General features: G+C 32.8%; 1 protein-coding gene across 2 annotated transcripts in view; it reads right to left on the bottom strand.

The window, feature by feature from the left end:
• LOC115880428 (nucleoside diphosphate kinase A) overlaps positions 1–27421 on the bottom strand; it is a 191670-nt gene that overhangs the window by 6124 nt on the left and 158125 nt on the right. Inside the window, exons 2-3 of one of the 2 annotated variants that reach the window (XM_030897630.1) lie at positions 7329–7512; positions 1644–1748 (exon numbers count right to left, since the gene is read on the bottom strand). In XM_030897630.1, the coding sequence (XP_030753490.1) occupies positions 1644–1748; positions 7329–7512 (289 nt within the window). The remainder of the gene's footprint in view (positions 1–1643; positions 1749–7328; positions 7513–27421) is intronic. The other variant, XM_030897632.1, reaches the window with a different exon arrangement.

Raw genomic sequence — 27421 nt, 5'->3', positions numbered from 1 at the left:
TTAATTCTCGGAAGGAAAATATAAATAAAAAATTAGAAATCAAAATTATATATATATATTACTTTTTATTACTTTGTATTACTATTTAAACATAATATTTGATTTTACTGGCATTTACTTTAAAAAATAAATGAAATATTTCTTCGCAAAAAACTACATGTAAGAGAATTAGCATAAACAAAATACAAATATCGTTAACTTTTTTTTTTAATTGGCACGTGTAACTTTAATCAATCAATTTAATTTTCTCATCTTTCTTATCTCTCTTAAATATGATTATTAAGTTCAACTAATTCATATTATTAAAACATCTAAAATACAAATACATATGTATTTTTAAAATTAATTGTAAGTTCACCTCATCTCTCTTAAAAATTGCTACTTCTCAAAATTTCCCATTAAAAAAATAGACCATATACCATATAAAATTAAATAATTGATAGATGGATTGTCACATTGTATGGAAAATCAAACAAATTTTCGGTAAAATTTTGACCACCTGCACACGCACACAATCGTCAATTAAAAAAAAAACACTACTATTTTAGTATTTTAAATATTTTAATAAACGCAAAAATAGCACAGTATTTAGAAGGCGAAGTTATACAAATTTGAAAGAACTAATAATGCACTGACGCACACAAAAATCAAACGAATACTAAATTTCATTTATCAAAAGCATTCGATAGTCGTGGCTCAACGATAACCATTTAGTCGCACGGCGAGGTTGTCACATATGCTTTAGTATACAAATGAATGAATTATTTTATTCGAATAAAATCATTCATTCAGTAACCATTCGATAGTCTAATTCATTCGATAGTTCCCATCGCTACTAGAAATAATCAAGAAAGACCGTAAAAGAATAAAGTGGATGCGACAAGACCTAGGTAATAGATGTCATCCATAGAGTTAAATACCTCAAATGGCAATGGGCAGGATACCTGGCAAGAAGAAGGGACAGATGGACTACAAAAATTACAGCATGGTACCCACGTGGAATTAAGAGACCTATAAGAAGACCAACCTAAAATGGGACCATGATATTAGAAAATTAGCAGGGACAACTTGGGCCCGCATAGCCAACAATAGACAACAAAGAGAGTATGTGAGGGAGTTGACACCATAATTGGAAATGGTTGAATAAGCTGAAAATGATGATGATGTTAGAAAATTGATCAACAATACAAATACAGTTGAAATTGAAGCTTTTGACGTTACAAGAGCAAGATAATACACTAATCCACCACAACAGGCCAAAACTACACCACACTATTTAATTTTCGAGACAATATTTTTTTTCTTAGATTATTTTTAATACCTATTCAAATAAACAGTTCGTGCATTCATTGTTCATCTCTACAAAGTTAAGTATTTGGGTGAACTAGTGTTTCGTTTAGCTATAAAAGAAGCGATAAAGAGTTATATAAAAAAATAACAAATTTATGTTGACAATGTTGACAATGTTTGAACAATGAATTTAAAAATCGTTATGATTTGAAGTATGTTCTATGTAAATAAGATGAGAAAAGCAGGTGTTGGTGTTAATAGTACTGTGTGACGTGTTAGTTAAAAGGCTTCAAACAGTTATTCTTGGCTTATTTCTTTAGTCGAACCCAAGCAAAAGTTAGAAAAACATTTACAAAGCCGCTTACTTCGTCGCGACTTAGCTGGTTGTCCTGGTTGGCATCGATTTCTTTGAACACATTGGTTGTTGGTGGTGAATCTCCGATATTCATGAGTTCGACCTACAAAAATTAATAGTTAGTTTTGGTAATTGAGGAAGGGCAATCAATTGCCAAAAAACATCCGAATACATTGGAATATATCGTAATAGGGAATGCAATCCAGTACCAAAATCTCAATCCCGCAAACCCACGGGATTAAAGCAATCAATCCCGCGCATCCGCAAAATTGTGGGATTGTAAACAATAAATGCTCTTCTTTTCTCTCTCCGATTTTGGGATGCGGTTTGGACCAGGTTTTAGACGCATCTATTGTGATTAAGATGCTATGTGGTTTTCGAAAATATATTTAGCGAATTCTCGTATACAGAGTGTTTTATAATAGTGTACAAATTTGGTCAAGAATTTTTTCTACCGAAAATTTACAATTTTTGAGAAATCGAAATTTTAACTATGTTCGACTAATCTGTATTGAAATTAGAAAAAACAATTTGGTGTTTCAAATACAAAGTTTTGACAAAAATTTGAATTTTTGATATAAGTTACTTTGAAAGATTTAAAAACGAATTTTGAAAGAATTTTTAAGTTCACCACTGAGAAGGGGGTATATGAAATAAATAAATAATATTATTTTTTCCAAATTTCGGAGGAACGGTAAGAAGGACTAGAAAAAAAGTTCGAATAAAAGTTATAGAGCGTTCAATTTTACATAAAGATGGTATACAGACCGGACCACCGTAGTAGTAACATAGGCAGAACCGGACGAATTAGCGTATACCCGTCCGCCGGATAAAAAGCAGGCGAAAAAATGCGATAAAATAAAAATAGGTAGATATGTGATAAGAATGTTTCAGAATTTGTATTTATTTGTGTTTTAATAACCAAAACGAATACATAGATTCTCGCTATACCTCTCGTGTAAAATTTATTTTTAAGTAAAATAATTGATGTTTACGAAGTTCGTGAGAAAATTCAAATTGTAAAATGGTATTTCCAAAATAGGTCTTATCGGAATATACAAACAATTTTTCCACAAACTTTTGCAGATAGGCCAATTCCATCTTTACCACCTACTATATCAAGAGTTATTAATAATTTTGAAACACATGGGTGCGTGTCCCCACAAAAACACAAAAAGCCTGATGTGTTGATTAATGAAGAACAGGAGTTAAAGCAAGTGTTCATTTGTTCTACCGCGGATCAAAATCCCACGTTTTCAAGTAATCAAATTGTTGAGGTAACAGATTCTTCACCTAGCACGGTTAAAAGAGTCTTTAAAAAGAATGGATACCCATCGTATAAAGCGCGCAAAACTCAAGAAATTTTCCATGAAGACCAATTTCGGCGTATGGCGTTTTGTGAATCTGTAATGGAAAAGGCCAATTTAGATGAAAACTTTATTCGGCGTATAGTTTTCACCGACGAATCAAGTTTTCAGTTATTGAGTCGTCATAACCCTACACAAGTACGATATTGGTCTCGGGAAAATTTGCACAAATATTTTGAGGTACGCACGCAATATCCTCAAAAGCTAAATGTTTGGGGTGGTTTTGTAGGGGAGCATATGATTGGTCCATTTTTATAGAGGGTAATTTAACTGTTGAAAAGTATTTGGACTTGTTACAACAGCAGATTGTGCCTAGAATTCGTGAGTTATTGGGAGAAAGATTCTACAATGTCTGGTTTCAACAAGATGGTTGCCCTGCCCACAATGCCTGTATTGTTCAAGGATATTTGAACAATACTTTTCCCAACCGTTCAATTAGTGGACATGGAACTATTTTGTGGCCCGCTAGATCACCAGATCTTTCTCCCAATGATTTCTTTTTGTGGGGTTATGTAAAATCCAAAGTGTATGGTCATAATAGGGCTAATAATCTGGATGAGCTTTAAATAAAAATACGAGAGGCTTTCCAAACTATTAGCCCTAATATGTTAGCCAATGTCAGACGGGGATTTTACGACCGCCTAGGCTTCTGTCTAACACAAGAAGGTGGTCTTTTTGAACACTTGTTATAACTTTTTTTAATTTAGTGTAATATTTTAGTTTTTTTTATTTTATTGAGGTATTTTTTAATTTTGGAAATGAGTTTTGGGTTTAGAGAATTTATTTATTTTTAGTTTTGGCTCGTAAACACACTCTAATAATAATAAATATTTAAGTATTTTTATTTTAAATGTTACCTTAAGTGAAGGTAAACACTTAAAATGAAAATAATAAATGCTCGGCACTCCTCGATTCGTATTCCTAGTCTGTCACGACCATAGACTTAAAATAAAATATAGACTGAGCATCTCATTCATAAATAGCTGGAACATGCGGTCAGACACTGTCTTGTTATTGTTGTGTTATCGTTTTAGGTTATAACGAGTGCGACACCAGCGATAGATAGGTTGTCTCTGTCGTAACGGTCGTTCCCTGACGACTCTGCCGAGAAACACAACACTGTCTTTCGTTTCTCAAGTACACCTGAACTCTCCGTATCATAGCCGGGTAATTTTTTTATTTTAATGAAGCTATAATTAAATTAAAAATATATCGTATTTAAACTTTTTTATATTTTATTAAGATTTAGGACAGGTTTTTTAAATAAAAGTTTAGAAAAACAATTTAGTAGCAAAAGGATAAAAATAATAAAATACACGTTATAGAAGAAATTTTATAATCGAAATTAGGTAATTTTTGAAATTAATAATAAATTATTAATTTTAGTCAAACATTTACAACCCCTAATATTAATCAAAACAGGATCTATTCCACAGATATAATAGAATCGGCGACAGGGAGAGAAAAAAATATGATTGTTGTAATTTTTTTTCTGGTTAAGTGATGTCTTATTATGTAAATTAAAGAAAACATAAATCTGTTCCATTAAAGCAAGGAAGGTGATAGGAAGTGGATAAAATAAAAACTATATTTATTTAACTCGGTACTGTCTTTATTATACCGGGTGCGTCTCAAAAGTGGCTCATCCCCATAATTTTTTTATATTTTCAAATAAAAAAACAAGATTTAGTATGTTAGTATATGAAATAAATTAGGATTGATTGACGCATTCAATTGTTTTTGGTCACTTTCTGTTTCACCGGAAATGACTATAAGTTTTAATTTTTAAACGGCACCCTCGGTATATTTTTACTTTATTCGATAGAAAATGACACTCTGAATAGAATGACATATCATATGTCAACTTTTGACATTTTCGCATATGGTTTAATTGTAATTGTAACACGCGGTTCATAACGACAATTTGACTCGAAATACCAAGTGTGTGGTATCAATATATTCATAAAAAATGCTTTTTCCAAATATGCTAATGAGTCACCTTGGTCCATTTGAAAAAATTGACATATGTATGATTAAAAATACGATTTGTACATCTTTTAACCGGCCTAGACAAGACACGAAACCTATTAGACGATCAAAACTATTTTTCCAAGGCTCCTTGATTAAAACTTAGTGGATTGAAAAAAACTGGATTGAAATTTAAAATAGGATATGTTTTTAAGCGACAATGTCAAAAGTTGACATATGATATGTCATTCTATTCAGAGTGTCATTTTTATCGAATAAAGTAGCAATATACCGAGGGTGCCTTTAAAAATCAAAAGATGTAATCATTTCGGTGAAACAGGAAGAGACCAAAAACAATTGCATAGGTCAATAAATCCTAATTTATGTCATATACCTACTAACATACAAATCTGTTTTTTATCTGAAAAAATAAAAAAAAATAGGGTTAGCCACTTTTGAGACGACCCGGTATATTAAAAAATATTGTTTCATAATGTAATATCATTTTAAAATTCTTGTATGTTATTTTAGATTCTGAAGATAATTTTAGAATAAACCGGAATATATTTTTAATAAAAACATTATTAATTATTAACAGGGTTATAATTATGATTTTGTTACAATGTAAGTAAGTAAATAATGTAATGTAAGAGAAAAAATTCAGATTTTACATTTTACTAAAATATTATCTAAATAAGCGCCTTTCTACAACAACGCCACTGACTCCCAATGGGTAAATTGAGAGTTGCCTACCGGTCAAAAGTCGTTTCAAGACTTAAATGGATTATTTAAGTCAAATTTCTTGCAAATTTGGCACTGGCGAACCATATTTTATAGTTCTTGAACAGAAAAAGTCAATAAAATAAACACTTAAGCACTACAAGCTAAGAAAATGCGTTAATACAGCCGGGGAGATAGCGGCAACAAAGCTTTACCGCACACGTGCGACACGTACTACAAGGTAATAAATGAATGAATAGGCTCCCTCGCCTCTAATCGGTGTTGTCATATTGTAAAGAACTTATCCTTATTAAACAGTATCCGACTTATAATTTAGTAGTATAAGGACTATTTAATACATCTATGGAATATTAAAACCTACTTTATTAAACTGTAGTATTAATATCTCAATATATGTGTATAACAAGAAAAAAAATATTGATAATATTAAAGACGTGACAACATAGGCTGGATGAGGAAAGCTCGGTCGACTGTACCCAGAAGTAAACATGTGTACAAAAAAGGTTGTTTGTCCGCGTTGAGATGTAAATAGTGTAGTCTATATTTTATTTTAAGTCTATGGTCACGATCGACCCGTCCAAGCACAACTGCAACTGCCTGCTGCTTGACCAGCCGACTAGCCGGCAGTGAATAAGTACAAACGCAATCGGGTAAGCGTAAATTCGTCCGGCAAGTTGCTATGTTACTAGTAGCCTGGTCTTCTCTGTATATACCTACTTTTTCTTCTCAAATCAAACTGAAACGAGATAGGGTAGCTAGAAGCTAGGAGACAACTTTTACTGAAACAGTTTTTTCAAAAGTCCTTACCATTTCTCTGAAATTTGGAAAAAACACTTTTTGTTTATATTTTTCACCCCTTCTCGGGGTGAATTCAAAAAAAAACTTAACTGAAATTTATAATTTTCCAAACAAATTGAATAAAAATGTTAAATATATGAATTTTTCAGCAACTTATATATATTTTTTTAAATTTCTACTGTCATCCTCTAGCTTCTAGTGACCCTATCTCGGTTAATTTTGATCTGAGCAAAAAAAAGTATAGAAATCATTTCTCTCTAGACGCTCCAGAATACGCTGCACGATATGATATTCTATTCTAATTAAAAACTTTATTTTTAAGGACACTGTTTAGATTTACTTAGTAATCGAGATGGTAAATTATTATTCTTTTACAATTATGGTGCTGTGCAATTGCCAAGTAATTATAATTATTACAGAAATAAAGATGACTAATATTGATACCAACAATTTATAACAAAATTGCTAAATAGGTGCTTAAGAGAGACTCAATAAAATAAATTGACTTGGTTTTACATGAGACGAGACCTCACAACTTTTTACAGTGGAAGAATTGTGTTGCGAGACTTGACATATTTTTACATTCTACTATTATTGATGGGATAAGCTTTCCAAAGCAACATCAAGTCAGATATTTAAAATATTTTAATAGTAGTTTTGGTGTAAATTAAACAATATATTATATAATAGACCTAGTTTAAATGCTAACAAGTTACCTTAAATGTTCTTCTGTCAAAAGTTTAATAAGAAATTTAAATGGCTAAGCGGTTAATTAACTTATCAAAACAGAAATAAAATCAACTAAGTACCTCAAATGTCAATGTTGCTTTTCCTGGGATAACATTACCAGCTCCTCTATCGCCATAACCAAGAGAGGGTGGAATAGTAAGTTTTCTTTTTTCTCCTACGCACATGTCGAGCAGACCTTGGTCCCATCCCTTGATCACTTGTCCAACTCCCAGTTGGAATGTGAATGGTTGATCTCTGTCCAAACTGAAAACAAAAATATAACTCTAGTTAGACTATTTAAAAAAGCAGTTAAGTACCTTTTATAAAAATACTTTTTCTATGTTTTTATAATCCTATTACTGTCGGTAACAGGCATATAAAACGGTTAAGTTTGGGTAGGATCGCGTGAATGGACAAACTTTATTGTTGTTTTGCTCTGCTCTGTGCGGATAAAGAGACGTGTTGCGTGCATGCTGAGTGGTTATTTTCTTATTTTTCCCCTAGTCTGGAGAGAATATAGTTGTAAATATGACACAGGACGAAATAAATAATATTATTTTCAACATTTATTTTTATTTTGCTTGATTTATTATTGTCTGTATTATCGTTGAGGTTTTCTTGAAATCCCAAATATTTTAAAACTCTTGGCATTAAAAGATTAGGAGAAAAATATAAAATAGAATGAATGTATTACAACTGCTTTTCCTTTTTTCTTAACCAAAACTATTTTTATTTTGTTGTAAAGGAAAAAAAAATAGACACAAACTTTGAATTTTCAATGATATTTATTAATGTAGAAGATAATCGAGAGAAAATATATTCAATAATTATTTATTTTGATCATATTATAAATTATTATTATCACTTATAGTTTAATTATAAAGATGATGTTATCTCTGCATAATTCGTTAGTATATGAGACACATTTTCCTGTTGAATAGTTTTTCTATCAGTATTTTCTGATAGATTTATATTCTATAATGTATGTACAGGTCCCCGATCTGTAGTGGACATCAATTAATACTTCTTCTTCTTCTTCTTCGTACGTTAGGACCAAGTCCTGTGTTTTCTTCAATGGTTCCCTAAGAACAGTTGGGATGATGAAGACCAGCTTTCATACCATATTATAGGTAGGTGGTCGTCCCGGCGGTCGATGCATGATGGGTCTTTTCTCCTTAGCAATTTTCGCTAACCAGTCGTTTGGCATCCTGTCCACATGGTCTCTCCAGTCTCTTCTCCTAGTTCTTGCCCATCTTACTACGTCCTGTACTTCACATGTTTCTCTTATATCCTCACTTCTTTGCCGGTCATATAAGGTATATCCTGTAATTGATCTAAGTGTTCACATTGCTGTTGTTCTTAGGAGCCGTTTTGTTGTTGTGTTCTCTGCTCTAGTCTCTATCGCATATGTCATAACCGGTCTCATGAAAGCCTTATAAATTCTAACTTTGCTTCTGACGCTCATATATTTATTTCGCCAAATTATATCCCTTAAATATCCTGATATAATTGATGCTTTTGTTGTTTGGGTTTTTACTTTCTCTTTGAGATTCGTAGTGCTTGTTATATTTGCCCCTAGAAATTGGGGAGGAAATTTTGCCTCAGGAAATCAATTAATACAAACAAGCAAAATAAAATACTAATTCGCGACAATACATCAAAAACACTTTACTTTTAACAATGCAAAAAGTGTAAAATGTACAGTGTTTTGGTGTATTGTAGTGAATTAGTGTTTTATTTTGCTTTTGTAACACCAAAGGTCCCAACTACCCACTGTAATTACAAATATGCTATAAGCGTTCGTGACGTGAACTGTGACGTGAATTGTGCAAGATAGTGTAAGCTAGAAAAACCGACATAGAAAAAAAATCCTAAATAATTCAGATGGCATATGAATTTGTTTTGTGCCAAATACACGTGGCTATTTAACCCTGAACTGGCGTGGTGAAATTTTTGTACCGTTTATGGCGTTCTGGGGTCCGATGGATCCCAAGATATTTTATAAAATTTTATAAACATTTTTAACTTTTTTATTTCGCGGAATAATAAAATTCTGTAAAGACGTTCTTAAGGCACTTTCTTAAACACAACCCAGTGACGTAGTCAGTTTTTTTCTATGCTTGCTCTTTTTATGAGAAATAATAAAAAATATAATTTTTTAAATGGAAATCATAGTTGGCTATTAACTTAAAAAAATGCTGGCGTTTAATCCTTTCCAACGATATAAAGTTATGGGTATCTATTTCTAAGAGTGAGAGAAATTTAGGTTTTTCGTCTTTTTATCCAAGCGGGCCTTGAATTTGTGTTGACCTATTTGCCTAATTGTTTTTTATCACAATTTAATATTCTATATTATTATTAATTTATCTGCTTAATTAAAGACTTTTGAAAAGGTAAATTAACATTATGTATTATTAGTATTAGTAATTACAATTGAAATTGATATAATAAATAAAGAACAAAACTAAAAAAACGTATTTTTTGAGTGACGAATATAGTTTTCTAAAAAAATCATTAAAAATGTTCAAACTGAGCACCTCCTTATTGAATACACAATAAACATCTTTTGCGCACAGAGTTACAACGATTTATTAGGCGAACTGGTATAATAAGTTTAAAAGCTTGCCTAGTAGCCTTCTGCAATTCTTCTCTCGTCCTCTCGTCCCAATGGTTCTTTCCTTATACATATATAAATTCTTTTAATTTCCCCTATAAAAAAGTTGAAAGGACTTAAATTACAGGACCTAGCAGGCCTAGATGTGGGGCCTCTTGTTCCAATCAAATTCTCCCTAAAATCTCCATTTAATAGTGCAGTTGTAACCCTGGCGTTTTCATTGTAAATAGTAGTACTAATATAGAATGTTGATTTACCTTTTCAGTCTTTAGTTATGCAGATAAATAATAATATAGAATATTAAATTGTGATAAAAAATAATTAGGCAACTAAGTTAACACAAAATCAATGCCCACTTCGATACAAAGATAAAAAACCTAATATTTCTCTCATTCTTAGAAATAAATACACGTAGCTTTACATCGTTGAAAAGGGTTAAACGCCAGCATTTTTTTAAGTTCATAGCCCACTATGATTTCCATTTAAAAAATTATATTTTTTATTATTTCTGACAAAAAGAGCATGTATAGAAAAAAACTGACTACGCCACTGGATAGTGCTTAAAAAAGTGCCTTAAGAACGTTTTTACAGAATTTTATTATCCCGCGAAATACAAAAGTTAAGGGCAATTTTCCAAATGGTAAAAAATTCAAAAAGACCCCGCATCTCAGTTGGCAGTGAAAATATCAACAGGTGGTTTTCGCCATTAAACGTGTCTGAGAAACCCTGACATCTATGTCGGTTTTGCTCTATCTAGTCGGGAAATAGGTTTTCTCTGTTAAAACAGACCAATTTCGACCACCCTGTACATAACTTTTTCGAATACACTTCATGCTAACATAGGATCTGCAGTTGACACACATGGATCGTGCACATTTGATACATGAGCTTTTTCAGGGAGACGTCGGGTACCAACGTCGGTTCAACCGCCTGACGACCCGTATTTGCACTTAAATGGGGAATACAGATTCGGGTCGCCTCGACGTCGGTATCTGACCTAATAGAGAATGTAATTCTACCAATTACCAACGTCATATTACGTTGGATTTTAGTCACTTAAAATTCGTCGCTAAGCACTTACATTACTTTTGGCTTCATATTCGCTACCAAGAATACATAAAAATCTAACCAAACTACCTAATTACAAATGGATTCATAATAACTCCTCGAATATAAATATAAGTGCCTACCTAATTTCATATTATAATAATTCTGAATCATTAATCCAGACATCAGTTTTGTCAACGGAAGTCACTTTTTTGATATATCTGATTAAAATACTCCGGAAAACAACAGGCGCCTTCAAAATTAGGTAGATTTATGAAATAAAAATATCTATAAAAAAGTAACTCGCAAAATATTTTTTTTATTTCCTAGATGGTTTAATCATAAAATTGTACTGTGGTTCCCCCCAAAATCAACCTTATCAATATTATTCTACTAGAAATCGGAATGTGAATATAAATTTTAAAAAACAATAAACGATTTTAAAATGGCTGACAATCGGATACTTGTTAAGAATGGCGGATTTCTGTGTCCGACTTAATATGAACTACCAATATACCAATTCCGACCGGGTCTCCAACATAAGTCGTCTCACACGACCGAAGTCATCAAACCGGATGACCGGCAATCGTAACCTCACTTTGCGTATCAGTGATTTGTGGATTTGTGCAACTTTTGTCAACTATATTTTAGTTTTTGTTTTCTCCTTAAAAAATGGACAGCCACATTTTTAAGATAGTATATATACAAAATTTAAAAGAATTGGAACCAGTACCTCACATGTGGGAGGAGGATGGAGTCTGCTGGTTTCCTAAGCTTAAAAATCAAATTAAGATGCACCAGTGTAATACAGCATCTCTTCCGAATAAAAAACATTCGTGGGTGAAGGCAAGATATCACTGCTACTATTATTATTTTACAAAAGCCTCGATCTCTTTCTGTAAAATGTAGATGAATGTCTAAATGCCTTTTTAGTGTTTTTTAGGCATAATAAAAAAAATTAAGTTTGTTTACAAAAACTTTTTATTAGGTTATGTTCATGATGTTCATTAGGCCGCAAATGCTACTTAATGGGTTGTATTTACGGACGTAAATAGAGATACGTAAATTAGGTTATAAATATGAACATAAAATACAACAAAATATAATTGGACGTTACTTTAGGGATTATCAGTGAGACGTATCCTATTCGGACTACGGGTAGACGTCGGGCTAGTTCAAGTATATGTACGTCGTGCAAGCCAACGTGGGAACGACGCGACGTTGGGAAATTAATAAAAATGGTACGTTGTTATTTTGTACGTCGACAGATCGTTGGATTTACCGACTCGGATCCAACAACGTCGCTTTTAATAGGAAAGCGACGTCACCGGTCGTATCACCAGCACCCGACCTAAATTTGCACAAAGTCTGACGTCGCTTCAGGTCAGATTTAGTTCGAAGTCAGATAGATGCTACTTGGGTGGTGCTTCCCTGGTACCCAACCCTTGCCTGAATCCAAACTATGAGTCATCTTATGGCATCTTCACATCTTCCATACAATTTGCGATGTATTATTATCAGGAATATTTTTAAGGAAATTTTTATGTAAAATAACTTGTAAATATTCTTCTTCTTCCTCAAGCCGGATTCATCCACTCCTGGATATAGGTCTCTCCTATCCTTTTCCATGTCTCCCTGTTTTGTGCTGTATTTAACCACCGTTTACCTGCCACTTCCCTAATGTCGTCCGCCCAACGTTTCTGTGGACGTCCCACACTTCTTTTAGTTTGTCTAGGCCTCCACACTGTTATTCTATGCGTCCATCTGTCTTTATCCAGTCTAGCAACATGGCCAGCCCATTGTCATTTCAAAAATGAAATGAAATGAAATTTGTAAATAACCTTCAATAATAAATGTATTTCTCATTAGTTTCCAACATTTTAGTATAAATAAACTGTTAAAACATAGTAATTCTAATTGTAACTATTGCCTTCTGGTATATTTCGTACGTATATAGTTTCCAATTAAACTAAATAAGCTTCTTGCCTATTCGCAAATAAAATACACGTAATATCGTCGAGCCATTTAAACGCCACATAAGCACATCGTCCTGTGTATCTAATCTAATCGACCGAAGTCTAGATAAGGCTTAATTACATCGCATATAAATGTTTACGTTCGGTTGTTGTTAGAAAAGGGTGCACAAACACCTATGTAAGTTTAGCGCCATCCCCTATTATCGTTTTTGCTTCAACTGTTCGGAAATTGAGCAACGAAAACATTAAAATTAAACTGTAATTATCAGCAGGTCTATTTTCGATTAAATATCTCGTTTTGAAATTATCGTGTCAAACGAATTTGACATTAACTTGATGATTTGCTTTTATATAATTTTGTAACGATAGGTTGAATTACTCAGAGATAGTCATATCAAATAAACTTTCAGTCACGTGACTAAGTTTGGACGGCACAGCGTTGCCCACTTTTACGTATTTTCTTTTAATCAAAATATTTTATGAAACAGAGGTAAATTAATTATAAATTAGGCCAGTAAATGTAGCCGAGTGTTATATGTAAAGGTGAAAAAAATTAGTAACCAACCAATCTCAACGGGAATATGTAGATAATGATCTCCTATTTAATCTCTCAAAAGTCCCATTCGGTCCCAGTGGGGGAAGTTTGAAAAAAAACAGCCGCCATCTTGGATTTTTTTGTTTTTTATAATATCTCCGTTTGCGTAACTTTTTTCGAAAAAACTAAAGATATGTTTTTTGTAGAGAATTAAATTTAGAATATTTTACCTTCAATCGTTTTTTTTTCTAAAATAAATAGTAATAGAGATAGAGCAATTTTTTACTATACGTTTTATAAATTTTCCAGTTTTTTTAAACCAATCAGCTATAATTTTTGCGTTAACAGCATAGCGTTAGTATAGATAAACCACACACAAGTATAAATTTAAGCATTCAAACAATTAAAAATAACGTTTAAATATTATTTATTAAATAAAATTATTGGTAAAAAAATTATTATTAAATTGAAGTTATTAAATAAAATGTGCTATGGCGTCATCCTGAGCGTCATTTTCGTCCTCAACTAAAATAGAAAAGTTTGTGCAACTGATTTCGTAGCACTTTGAAGAACATTTAAGACCCAGTTTCCTACAAGTGCAATTTTTAGAGCACTCACTCTATTTACAATTGCAAAAAAAAATGATTTTACTAGGTCAGGAGGCGCCACATCTTCTGTTGTTTGAATAGGTGTCAGAATACCTTTTTGATCTGTCTTCCATCCATATTGTAAAGGATCTAACTTGTTACCAATCCCATTCTATAATCTAACCAATACAATTTATACCATTTCCTATAATAGATATATTTTTACAATTACCTGAAAGGTAATCTGAGTAAATGAGTAAATGGAGTTTTGCAGAGTTCTCAGTTGGAGACAAATTAACTAAATTAAAGGTAGTCTTAAGGGTTTGTCTTCATGTTATCCTATTGTATAGAGTGCATCTTCTAATAATAATATAATAATAGCTCCCGTATATAGCGTTTAACTCTTTGGGAGTAGCAAGGTACAGCTTGCCATGCTAGGGCCGTTCGGTATAAGGAAGATAATATGGATACAACTACGCTTTAACCGCCTTATTACTTCAGGATTGTGAATCCCAAGTACTCATTTAAGACTGAGTCGACCCAGGTACCCAAACTATTTTTATTTTATAACTAACTAGTCGACTGATGAATTGCCGGCTGTAGGGTTCGAATCCACAACCTTTAGATTGGTACGTCTACGCCACCGGGTACCTATAGAGTGTTTCTCAGAGGGTTAATATGTTTTATATAGCTCGGGCAGTAATATATGTAGCTTTAAAATATAATTTAATCCTGAGTGAAACAAGTCAAAAATGTGGCTGTCGGTACTGAAAAAAGATTATGATTTTTGTCAATCTTCTTCTTCTTCTTATCACGCCCTCTCCTGCCGAAGGTTGGCGATTCAAATGGCAATTGTGGCTCTGGAAACTGCAACCCGGAAGATTTCCGCAGACGAGCGTTCAAACCATCTCCTCAAATCTTTTAGCCATGAGTTCTGGCGCCTTCCTACTGATCTTTTCCCTTGCACTTTGCCCTCTATTATGAGGCGCAGTATTTCGTATCTACCACCTCTCATCACATGACCCAGGTATTGTATTTTTCTTTCCTTGATGGTGTTCAGTATCTCTTTTTGTTTCTGCATGCGCTGGAGTACTTCATTGTTGGTGATCCTTTGTACCCATGAGATTCGCAGCATCCGTCCGTATATATACAGTTCGAAGGCTTCTATTCTCTTCTCGGTCTGTGAATCCAGTGTCCAGCTCTCACATCCATAGAGTAATACAGAGAAGACGTAGCATCTGGCCATTCGAGTTCTGAGATCCGCACTGAGGTCTCTTCTTGTAAAAAATGATTTCATTCTCACGAAGATTTTTCTCGCTTGCTCAATTCTTAAAAATATTTCTCTTTTCGGGTCGCACTGACTATTGATGTTAGCTCCTAAATACCTCGACCTATTTTTAGAAAAAAATGTTAACAAAGATGACTTGTTTCAGTCAAGATTAAATTATCTTTTAACGCTATATCACTGCCCAAGCTATATTAAATATATTAACCATCTGAGATACACTCTATACAATAGGATTACATCAAGACAAGGCCTTAAGACTACCTTGAATTTAGCTAATTTGCCTCCAACTGAGAACTCTGCAAAACTCCATTTACTCAGGACTGTAACTTTCAGGTAACTCTAAAGATATAGTTATTATAGGAAATGTTATAAGTTGTATTTTTTAGATTCAAGAATGGATTGGTAACAAGTTAGATCCTTTACAATATGGATGGAAGGAAGATCAAAAAGACAAACTGACACCTATTCAATCAACAGAATGTAGCGCCTCCTGACCCATTAAAATTATTTTTTTGCAATTGCAAAAAGATTCAGTGCTCTAAAAATTGCTCTTGTAGAAAACTGGGTCTTAAATGTTCTTGAAGGTGTGGTCAGTGCTACGGGATCAGTTGCACAAACATTTGTATTTTAATTTAGGACAAAAATGACGCTCAGGATGACGACATAGCACATTTTATTTAATAACTTTAATTTAATAATAATTTTTAAACAATAACATTATTTAATAAATAATACTTAAACGTTATTTTTAATTGTTTTAATGCTTAAATTTATACTTGTGGTTTATCTATATTAACACTATACTGTTAACGCAAAAATAATAGCTGATTGGTTGTCCAATTAAAGACCTAGAAAATTTATAAAACGTATAGTAAAAAATTGCTCTATCTCTATTACTATTTATGTTAGAAAAAAAGTGATTGAGGGTTAAATATTTTAAATTTAATTCTCTACAAAAAACGTACTTTTTTTTTCGAAAAAAGTTATGTTAACGGAGATATTTGAAAAAAACGAAAAAATCCAAGATGGCGGCGGTTTTTTTCAAACTTCCCCCACTGGGACCGAATGGGAATTTTGAGGGGTTAAATAGGAGATCATTATCTACACATTCCTGTTGAAATCGGTTGGTTACTAATTTTTTCCACCTCAACCTCCAGATTGACTGGCCTAAATATACAGGGTTGTTCACCACATACGACACGGAGTATTGTAGCTAAACGAATAGATTTTTAGAAATTGTAAGTTTTGGGTTCGTTGAAGGACCATTAGAGCTACAATTTAGAAATATTTTTACAAGATACAGAGTGTCCCAAATACATAAAAAATATCAAAGTTGTATTTTTTTAAACGGAACACCCTGTATATTATTACATTTTTAGTTTCTATGATTAAAATAAAGGTAAATTTGATTAAGGTTTATCACACTTAAACCTTACCGTTTTTGAAATATTTTCAATTTTGTGAAATTGCAGTAAAAATTTTGTATGGAAATCACTTGATTTACAAAATAAAACTTTTTTACAAACAATTAAATTATAAACACTTCTTCGTCTGCACGCATATAATATATTTTTTGGATCCCATTGTTAAATTAGTATCTTGTTATTTTATTTTTTTCACGGGGGAACTTGATTTTTTCTATTAAGAAAGGTCTAAACAAACAGCTAATGATACAAGAAGTGATTTTTAAAGAATTTATAAACTTATCTCTTTCACCTTTCACTTTCTCACCCAATCCAAACATTTCCCTAAAGCCATCCCCCACGTTCACCCTTTAAAAGAGGGGGCGTGGGGCTGTTAATGTAAGAAAAACATTTTTTGGAGTTCACCAGAAATCATTACTAAGCGATAACGGTAAATGTACAGGTGTGTATCTTTACCGATATTATTAAGTGACACGCTTTACAAAAAAAAAGTTTTGCAGTCATAATTAGACCGGCGTTTTGCTAAAATTCAATTAAAATTATAACAAAATCTATAGATATTTTTCTTTTCGCCATAAATAAAGCAGCTGGGCTACAAATTACTTATTAAAGTATTTTTTTTTCTATTTATGACTGCTATATCCCTATACCACGATCCACTGTGTCCCAAGCTTCCCTTCTCACAAAATAAAATACCACTTATATCATAAATAACTATTAAATAATTTCTAGCTATAAACGGCAATAACTTGTTTAACTTAAATAAAACATCCTGTATATTTTAGGAGAATCACATGCACAGTTTAATTGACCATCAAATTGTATTATACCATTTTTACCTATCCCTTCAAGTTTTCGTAGAAAATGCATTTTCTTATAATTTAGACCTCATTTATCAAAATACCTATGGAATATTGACATTTTAGATTGTTTTTAAAGCAACAAATGTACAGGTGCTAAAAACGATAATATTACCAGCCTATTGGTATGTACAAAAATAAAACTATTTCAATCTTTATAAAAGAGAAACATTAATTAAATATACCTACCACCATTATTTCCGCCAAAATATTAATTAACTGCATATTTAATTGTGTTAATTAATAAATTATTCTAAATAAATGTGGATTTAGATTCAGAAATCAATAAATAATAAGTTATGGAAATGAACGTCTCTGTTATTATAAATAAGCATCCGTCAAAAAATGAAATAAAATTTTTAAGGTGTTACTTTTTACCACACTATCTAATACACATACAAAATTAAGTTTTTTAGTATTTAAAGCAATTATTATTAATCAACACAAACGGTCAATTAATGTAGTTTGAATACTGGAATCATATTAATTTGTTCTCTTTTACAAATATTTAAACATTTTTTTTATTTTTTAATGACATAAACGAACTATATCGACAATATTAGTATCTGTACCCTTTAAAAATTTGTTACATCTTTAAAAATAATGAAAAATGTCAATATTCCATGGGTATATTGATAATTGAGGTCTAAATTATAAGAAAATGCATTTTCTACGAAAAACCGAAGACATAGGTAAAAAATGACATAATACAATTTGATAGACAATTAAATTGTCCATCTGAATCTTATAAAATATACAGGGTGTTCTATTTAAATTAAAGAAGTTATTGCCATTTATAGCTAGTTATTATTTGAAATAAAATTTTAGACACTCTGTATAAGGTATAGTATAATTTTTATTATTCCAACACAAAATGTAGTAAATAGAAATACTTCACTACAATATTTGGTTTTAAAAACCTAAATACGCCTGGAGAAATAAAGCATTAAAATTATTACTGTATTTTGACAAAAACGGTAAGATTAAAAGCAGTAAACCTTAATCAAATTTACCTTTATTTTAATCGTAGAAACTAAAAATGTAATAATATACGGGGTGTTCCATTAAAAATATACAACTTTGATATTTTTTATTTATTTGGGACACTCTGTATCTTGTAAAAATATTTTTAAATTGTAGCTCTAATAGTCCTTCAGCGAACCCAAAACTTACAATTTGCAAAAATCTAAGAGTTTAGCTACAATACTCCGCGTCGTATGTGGTGAACAACCCTGTATAAACAGTTATTATTTACATCAACAAAACTCACCTTTTTAACAGCACTTAAGGAACATAAAGGGCCATCACCACCGCTTTTTCCCGTTCAAAATATTCTAGTAAAGTTGCGATGAGTTTTTTACGGCTATTTAGCTATCTTGTACACTTCGCACGAAAAGTGGTTCTAAAAAGAACAATGTTCGTTTGCAAGGTCTGCTAGTAAACATTTTTAAGCTTAAAGTATCACTATTTATTTAAACTAAAAACTCGTAATACAAAGCTACAGTGTCAAAACGAAATGACAATGTTAGGAAATAAATAAATAAATGTGGCAACTTGACATTTTTTACAGCAGAGCTATCACTTGAATCCCCAGCGCGAAATTTAAATTCCAGTTAGTCAGCGGGGCGCCGCCGCCGCGCCGATAGAGTTCATGGTTGGCAACAATGAATTTAAAAATCGCGCCCTCGATTACGTAACTAAAAGTTTAATTGGTATCAAATATATGTCAACATTGACGTGTTCAATGTGGTGTATAATTTTGAATAAAATTGTTATGTTTTCATTGTCGTTGTAAATTCTACAAAGCATGCACTTTATACTCAATCCATGCACAAAATGTTTGTTACTTTGATAAAAAGATTTTGTCATTTTTTTGGTGTCGTTAACTATGTTAAAACATAATATATTATTAATAGTTAGGTTATGTGCTCAAAGTAAAATTTGGTAATAAAACGGATATTAAGGTTATCATAAACTAGTTTAATTCCAAAAAATCTTCTATGTTGAACACTATACCTGGTGTGTCTCAAAAGTAACTCACCCCTACAACTTTTTTATTTGTTCAGATAAAAAAACGATATTTGGTATGTTGGTATATGACATAAATTAGGATTGATTTGACGTATTCAGTTGTTTTTGGTCACTTCATGTTTCACCAGAAATTACTACAACTTCTGATTTTTAAATAGCACCCTATTTTTTTTAGTTTATTCGATAGAAAATGACATTCTGAACAGAACGACGTACCATATGTCAACTTTTGAAATTCTCGCTTAATAAAAAATCTATTAAAAAATATTTTAAATTTCAATCTACAGTGTCATGGCTATGTTAAAAACACAAATTTTTAATCAAGGAGCCTTGGAAAAATAGATTTGATCGTATAATGTTTTTAGTGTCTTGTTCTGGCTGGATAAAAGATGCCTAAATCGTGATTTTAATCATATCTCAATTTTTTCAAATGGAACGAGGGTGGCTCATTAGCATATTTGAAAAAAGCATTTTTTTGCGAATAATTTGATACCACAAACTTGGTATTTCGAGTCAAATTTTCGTTATGAACCGCATGTAATAATTTCAAATAAACAATATGTCAAAATGTCCAAAAGTTGACATATGACATGTCATTCTATTCAGAGTGTTATTATCTATCAAATAAAGTAAAATCATTAATATCAATCGATCACGACCACAAAAGTTTTACATCAATCGACCACGTCGCCGCGCCGCCGCGCCGCCCCCTTGTCACCGTCTTCGGTCCCGCTTGAACTCGCCATCTTTAAACTCAGATATATGTTTTTGCAACACAAGTTAAAGGGGACATCTTGGGTTCCCTTCACTTAGCGCAAAAACATATGTCAGTACATTATTATATTTTGTTATAAATACACGAAAACCTAATAATAAAAAAAATGTATTGATTTGATTTGATTTGAAAAAACTACCGAGGGTGCAATTTAAAAATCAAAAATCATTCCAATCAAAAGTAATTTCCGGTGAGAGAGGAAATGACCGGCGACAATTGAATACGTCAATCCTAATTTATGTCATACACTAACATACCAAATCTCGTTTTTTAACTGAAAAAATAAAAAAGTTATAGGGCCGAGCCACTTTTGAGACGCACCCGGTAGTTTTTACATGGAAAACTATGTCTATTTAACAAATAACAAAGTCAAATTTTTTCTAGAAGATAAAGAAAAGGCAAAACAATTACTAATCATAAAATCCTCTAATAGTATTGTCAACGAGCTAACTATTTTAATCATTGATGATCGCTCCGTATACCAAAAACATTTCCTATGTTACAAAAATGCTTCATATTTGATTCATCAAAAATGCTTCGTCACATTAGATTATACAACTTCATGCTCTCTAAAAAAAACGGTTAATGAGAGAATAAGAAAATAATCTTCTTTCCTATAGGCACGCGACACGTCTCTAAATATCCATAGAAGAATAAAAAAACAAAAAACGACACACACAAACTTTGTCCATTCACGCGATACCAGTAATCGGATCGCAACGAAAAAAGAAAACGAAAGAGGAGAGAAAAAGGAAAAAAGGAAGTTTTCCGGACTCCGGAAAATACGGTTTTCCGGAGCTGCCGACGACCCTGAATATTTCAATTGATGGCGCCCGGTCCGTTCAAATTTTCATATGCAAGAGAGCGAAGTTAGGGACAGTTACACGGAAAAGAGCTTCGCTGCCGGACTAATTCGCTGGCAGTTTTTCGTTAAAAGTCTAAATTTAAATCGGTAAAAGTGTGTTTTGTTTTGTTTTTGTTCAGTGGAAAGAATAAAATAAATTAATAGTTTGTTTTAGTTAGCGGTCCGTGGGGATTGTGAGGATTTACATTAATAGAAAGTGCAGATTTGTTAGATTATGGTATATTCGTATAAGTTATTTTGATTTATGTTATATACATTTTTCATGGATTATTAGTGGTACAGATTGGAGTCTGCATTAAATGGGATATTTTATTAATTAACAAGCTGACTGGCAATATCCAGAAACGTTAGATTTCGATATGTTGACGATACCTTTATAATCCGGAATGGATCTGATAGACAGTTGGATTCCTTTTTCAATCATCTGAATTCACGAAGTAACTCAATTATATTCACGATTGAGAAAGAGAAAAACTTCTGTCTACCGTTTCTGGATGTTCTTATCGGTAGAAGTAAATGGATCCATTAGCACTGCTGTATATAGAAAATCCACATATATGGGACAATATTTAAATTCTCAGTCAAACCACTCTGAAGCAACCAAAAGGGTTATAGTTAAAACATTATGCCATCGAGCGATCACTATATTATGCAGTGACCAAGAATCTCTGAATTCTGAACTAAGTAATATTAAAACCGATTTGCTTCAGAATGGTTACTCTCTATTATATCCAATTGCAAGTCTGACTCATTGGTGCGCCAGCCTATAGAGAATGCTCTCTCTCTATCTTGACGATTTCCTATGTTAAAGGAACATTGGAGAAGATCAGGCGAATAGCCAAGCAGTATAAAATTAAAACTGTTTTTAAGTCTGGGACTACTCTAAGAAGTGTCCTAACAAAAACAAAACCGGAATCATCAAAATAAGAGAAAGATTGTATCTATCAGGTACCTTGCGAGTGCGGTGGGTCGTATATTGTAGAGACAAATCGTCCTCTACAAGTGGACTTAACGAACATAAAAAAACATACGCAAAGAGGTGAAACAATGAAGTGGGGCATTGTAGAACATGTGTGATCCAAGCACCAACTCAAAATGGTCGGAAGACCGGGTTGTCCACAAAGGAAAAACCCCATTGGAGAGAGCGCAAATTTAAAGAGGCCGTATTAATATCTAGTAATAATAAAATCTTTAGCAATCCAAATATGGAAATTTCAACAATAGGGCAACCACTCATGAAAAGTTCCAATGCAGGTAGTCTCAGTAGACAGCCTCATGAGTGACTGCACCCAACTTCACTGGTGAATGCTCGGCTCTAGTATATAATTACAGTTGAGGGTTGGAACCTTTGGTGTTACACAGCAAAATAAAAACACTAAATCACCACAATACACCAAAAGTGTAAAAGTGTTTTGGTGTATTGTGGTGATTTAGTGTTTTTATTTTGTCTAGTATATAAGCTCAGTAGTTTTAGGATTTAGATTAGTTCACACTTGATAACGGCCAGTTATATTTCTGACCGAAACGTTATGGAAGCAAAATAAATAAAGACAATGGAAGTCCAAAGTTCTTTTAGTCTCAATACTGAATCATTGTCTACCACATTCATAGTAAACCTCTAGAATGGTAGAGAAATTTATCAGGGCAGACATCGGCATAAAATTCATAGTAGAATATTCGCCAAAAATGTACAGATCTGATAAGCAAACACAGAAAGACAGTCAAAGCTGTAGTGGATCTGCTAACAGGGCATTACCAGCTGAATAGGCATCTACAATTGATAGGATTGACGAATGAAGGCATATGCAGGTTTTCTCAACGTAGAAGTTACTACGTTTGACTACGTTTAGCAACGTAGCATACACGTGCACTTTGAGCCTTAGATCTCGGCTGGAGAAGAGTGCTTTCATAGAAGCGAAGGTACGTCAGGCCTGTTCGATCTTTGCCAATATCTCAGATTTGGGGTCGCAAGCATCGTTAACGATCCTCATACATATGGTTTCCATACGTCCGGATTGATCCGGATTTTTAAGTGTCCGGGGCGGTCCGGTCCGGATTTGGAAAAGCGTCAGGGAAACCTGACCACAAAAACAATTTAACTTATTAAAATATTTTACAGTTTTAGTTGAATTAATTTGCTCAGTTACTTTGTTGAATATTTTAGTCTCTACGATGCTACAACTCTACTTAATCGACGCATGTTCGAAAGTACCCATTTCTATAATTTGGCGTTCAACTTTTTCGCTTTTAGTGCACTCCTGGAAAGTGAATGTTTTTTTGGTTTATATTTTGTTGATTCCGGGGCTATTATTTGCGTCCTATAAAAGTTCATAAATAAATTTATTGTTTCTTTTTTGCGACGTCCGGATTGTAGAGTTTATTTGGCCGGATTTTGTCCGGATTTCTGAAATCACTGTCGGGAATTTCCTAAAGCCTTTATGGAAACCCTAATCATACATAACAATCACCTTGTTTTAAATTCTGACATTTTTTTGGAAAATACAATAATTTTAGTTTTGTCGACACTGATGTGCAATACATATTCAATAATGCAATCCATCATGTTCTGACGATGTAGAACGTTGCCAGCCAGTATGAAAACTTCATTAAAACCATTTAAATAAATATACAAAACTAAAGAAAAAAAATAAAATAACAACAAACTCATTGTTCTGTTCCTAAACTTCCTAACTGAATGTACGGTCGAGCAAGTAAGCCATCTAGCCAGGCGAAACGAAAAATTGAATTTGGTTTCCATAAAGGGATTCCCCTGTAGCAGCTACGACACGCTCCTTTGTGATTTCCGATTTTAAATTTTCCAGAGACCGGCCCAGCGACTGAATTTTTCATGCCAGTTTTCTTCCTCTGTGGTGCACGTTGTTCCACTGGCGTTTGAATGTTATTAATAATTTCCCAATATAAGAGTGTATACAGTATATACGTATTATATTACATATGGCTTTTTTAACAGTAAATTTTATTTATCACAGCTACCTAATGATTTTTGTCTGGTATTTTACCGTTGAAAAAGCCATACGTAGTAATGCCGCCATCTACCAAAAAAAAATATATACAGAGTGCTCCATTTAAAAATTTAAGAAGAGATATACCGGGTGCGTCTCAAAAGTGGCTCACCCCTGTAACTTTTTAATTTTTTTCAGACAAAACAACGAGATTTATTATGTTAGTATATGACGTAAATTAAGGATTGACATATTCAATTGTTTACGGTCACTTCCGGTTTCACCGGAAATGCCTACAACTTTTGATTTTTAAATGCCACCCTCGATATTTTTTTACTTTATTCGATAGAAAATGACACTCTGAATCGAATGACATATCATATGTCAAGTGTGTGGTATCAAATTATTTCTAAAAAATGCTTTCTCCAAATATGCTAATGAGCCATCCTCGTTCCATTTGAAGAAATTGAGATATGATTAAAAATACAATTTGGACATCTGGGCACAGGGGGCCATCGGGCCTGGACAAGATACTAAAAACATTAGGCGATCAAATCTATTTTCCAAGACTCCTTCATTAAAAAATAGTGTTTTTAACACAGCCATGGCACTCTATTTGCAGAGCTTCAGCAAATTTAAAATACAATTTGTTTTTGAGCGAATATGTCAAAAGTTAACATAAGGAAGGTAACCCACCGGAAGGAAGTAACAAAAAACAATTGAATACGTCAATTAATTCTAATTTTGTCATATACTAACATATCAAATCCCTTTTTTTTATCTGACAAAATAATCCGATATATAAACATTTTTAAGATTATGATTATTGTTAGTTCCCAGTAGTTAGTACGCAGAAAAAATCGTGGGTGTTTGGGAAGGCTCGAAAGGAAACATTGTTTTTGCGACGTTTCGCGATTTTATTGTCGCTTCTTCAGGCACTATAGGAGAAGCAGTTTTTTTAAAAATATCAAAATAAAATTAACTGGCCACTTACCCAAAACATATCGCTCGGTTTTGGCGGTTGGAATCGCCATGAATGTTTGTAGGCATATTATATATAGTCATATTATGCCATATATGTTTTGGGTAAGTGGCCAGTTAATTTTATTTTGATATTTTTAAAAAAACTGCTTCTCCTATAGTGCCTGAAAAAACGACAATAAAGTCGCGAAACGTCACAAAAACATTCGAGCCTTCCCAAACACCCACGATTTTTTTCTGCGTGTTTTTAAGATTATGTAGGTACTTTTTTGGCTCAAAAACCACACTATAAGCCTTTATACAAACCCCCAAACAAGCTCTTTCAGCGTCAAAGTTTTAACTGCACACACAGAGAGAAAGCCTTATATTAATATGGCATATTTTAATAATAAGATTGGCAGGACGACCTTACGGATAGCGCTTTTTCAAAGGGAAATTCCCCGTTTACCGCCCGTGGTCCCTTAGAGCCGAACAAACCGTCTTTGTGTTATGTTTATGTATTAGTTGGTTATGCATTTTAAGCAGCTTTGAGCTGTACGCGTCCTTTTTACACCACCCCCTCCCCCTCTCAGGTTTCTAGAGACTTTTTAATTATTATCTTTCTCTCAGAGTCTAGTGAAATTGGTTCGGAACTAACCCAGGACTAGTTTTGTTAAGGAAGAGATTATGCAGCGGTTAAAAAAGCCACAGTTCTTAATGTTAATAAAAGTTCCTTGATTAAACTGTAACTATTAAAAATGCAGATAGAAGTTAGGCGTTCAAGTTTTTAATTATTTTCTTTGGGTTAAGGTATTTTAGGAAGGGTCATAGTTAGTGTTGTAAAATCTCCAGAAATACATTTTTGGATAAATATTTACAGATCTGAAAGAGCAAAAAGAATGCAGGGACAAAAGGGTAAGTTACATAATAGTATATTAAACAACGAGTTTCGAAAACGACGTTTTGCACACGAGTTCGACAGTTTGTTGGCTCGAGCCGCAGGCAAGAGCCACAAGTCGAACGAGTGTACAGGCTGGGTCAAATTCGACGCTTTTAAATGGAAACACCCTTTTCTATAGCAGATAGACGAAAACTAATATCGGTGTCTGGAGCTCAATTTTCATCAAAAACATGAAGGTGAAAACCGCACATCAATATCTGTTACCGTTGAGGAGTTACGAGGTGATTTTCAAAAATGTGCATTTTTAACAAATCGCTGTAACTTTTTTGCTATGGAAAATTTTGCATTTCTATGAAAACATTTCCAAAGCACCTTTTTACGTAGAATTTAATGGCATAAGTATAATTTTTTTAAAATTAATAATTTAAGAGTTATCAACAGAAAAATTGATTTTTTATTTGGGACACCCTCTATATTTTTAATTAACCGAAAAGAATTTAAAATTACCTTTCCAAAAATATAGCACACTTGATATTTTGTTATATTCCCCTTCGAAATACAGAATTTTTAAAAGTTCGCCACTTTTAACTAGTAGGCTTTGGACCCCTTATTGATGATATGCCCTTAATGGAACTCGAAAATATATTTTTCCAGCAAGAAGAGGCACCGCCTCAGAACGCTGAAGTTATCAGCAAATTTTTGCAGCCAATTTCAAGAATAATTGAATAGCTAACCAAGATCCCAGCCATTGTGAGCCGTTGTGATCACACCTGACTTAGTGTCCATGGATCTAATCCTATGGATATATTTGCGGAAGAATAAAGGTTCCTTATTCTTCCGTATAATCTAGACAAGAATTAGAAATACTTAGCAGTTATGAGAGGGATTTTCTGACCCCCACTGAGTTAAGGAATTCCGCGAGAATTGTTCAGAAACGGCCCCGTCTGTCCATAACAGAAGATGGTCGATATAACAGAAGACGGTCGAACACCTGTAGCTAAATCTCATGTCTTGGTTTGCTATTTATTTTTATTGTTATTAGATAAAGTTTAAATGTGTTGATGTTGGTTAAATATATTTTAAATTGTTATAAAATTCTGCATCTCTCATAGCAAATATTGTTTTCGTTTTAACTGATGCTCACAGCTAGAATTTTTTTGCATTACAGCCGGTGCCATTCAAAGCCTACTTAATTAAAGCGGGCGAATTTTTGTATACTCTATATCTCGAAGAGGAATCGAGCAAAATATCAAGTGTGTTATATTTTTGGAAAGGTAATTTTAAATTCTTTTCAATAAATTAAAAATATACAGGGTGTCCCGTATAAAAAATCAAATTTTCTGTTGA

Source organism: Sitophilus oryzae, unplaced genomic scaffold (assembly GCF_002938485.1).
Source record: "Sitophilus oryzae breed Bouriz unplaced genomic scaffold, Soryzae_2.0 scaffold_1623_pilon_pilon, whole genome shotgun sequence".
NCBI classification, from domain to species: domain Eukaryota; kingdom Metazoa; phylum Arthropoda; class Insecta; order Coleoptera; family Curculionidae; genus Sitophilus; species Sitophilus oryzae.
This window is presented reverse-complemented; position numbering and strand designations above follow the sequence as displayed.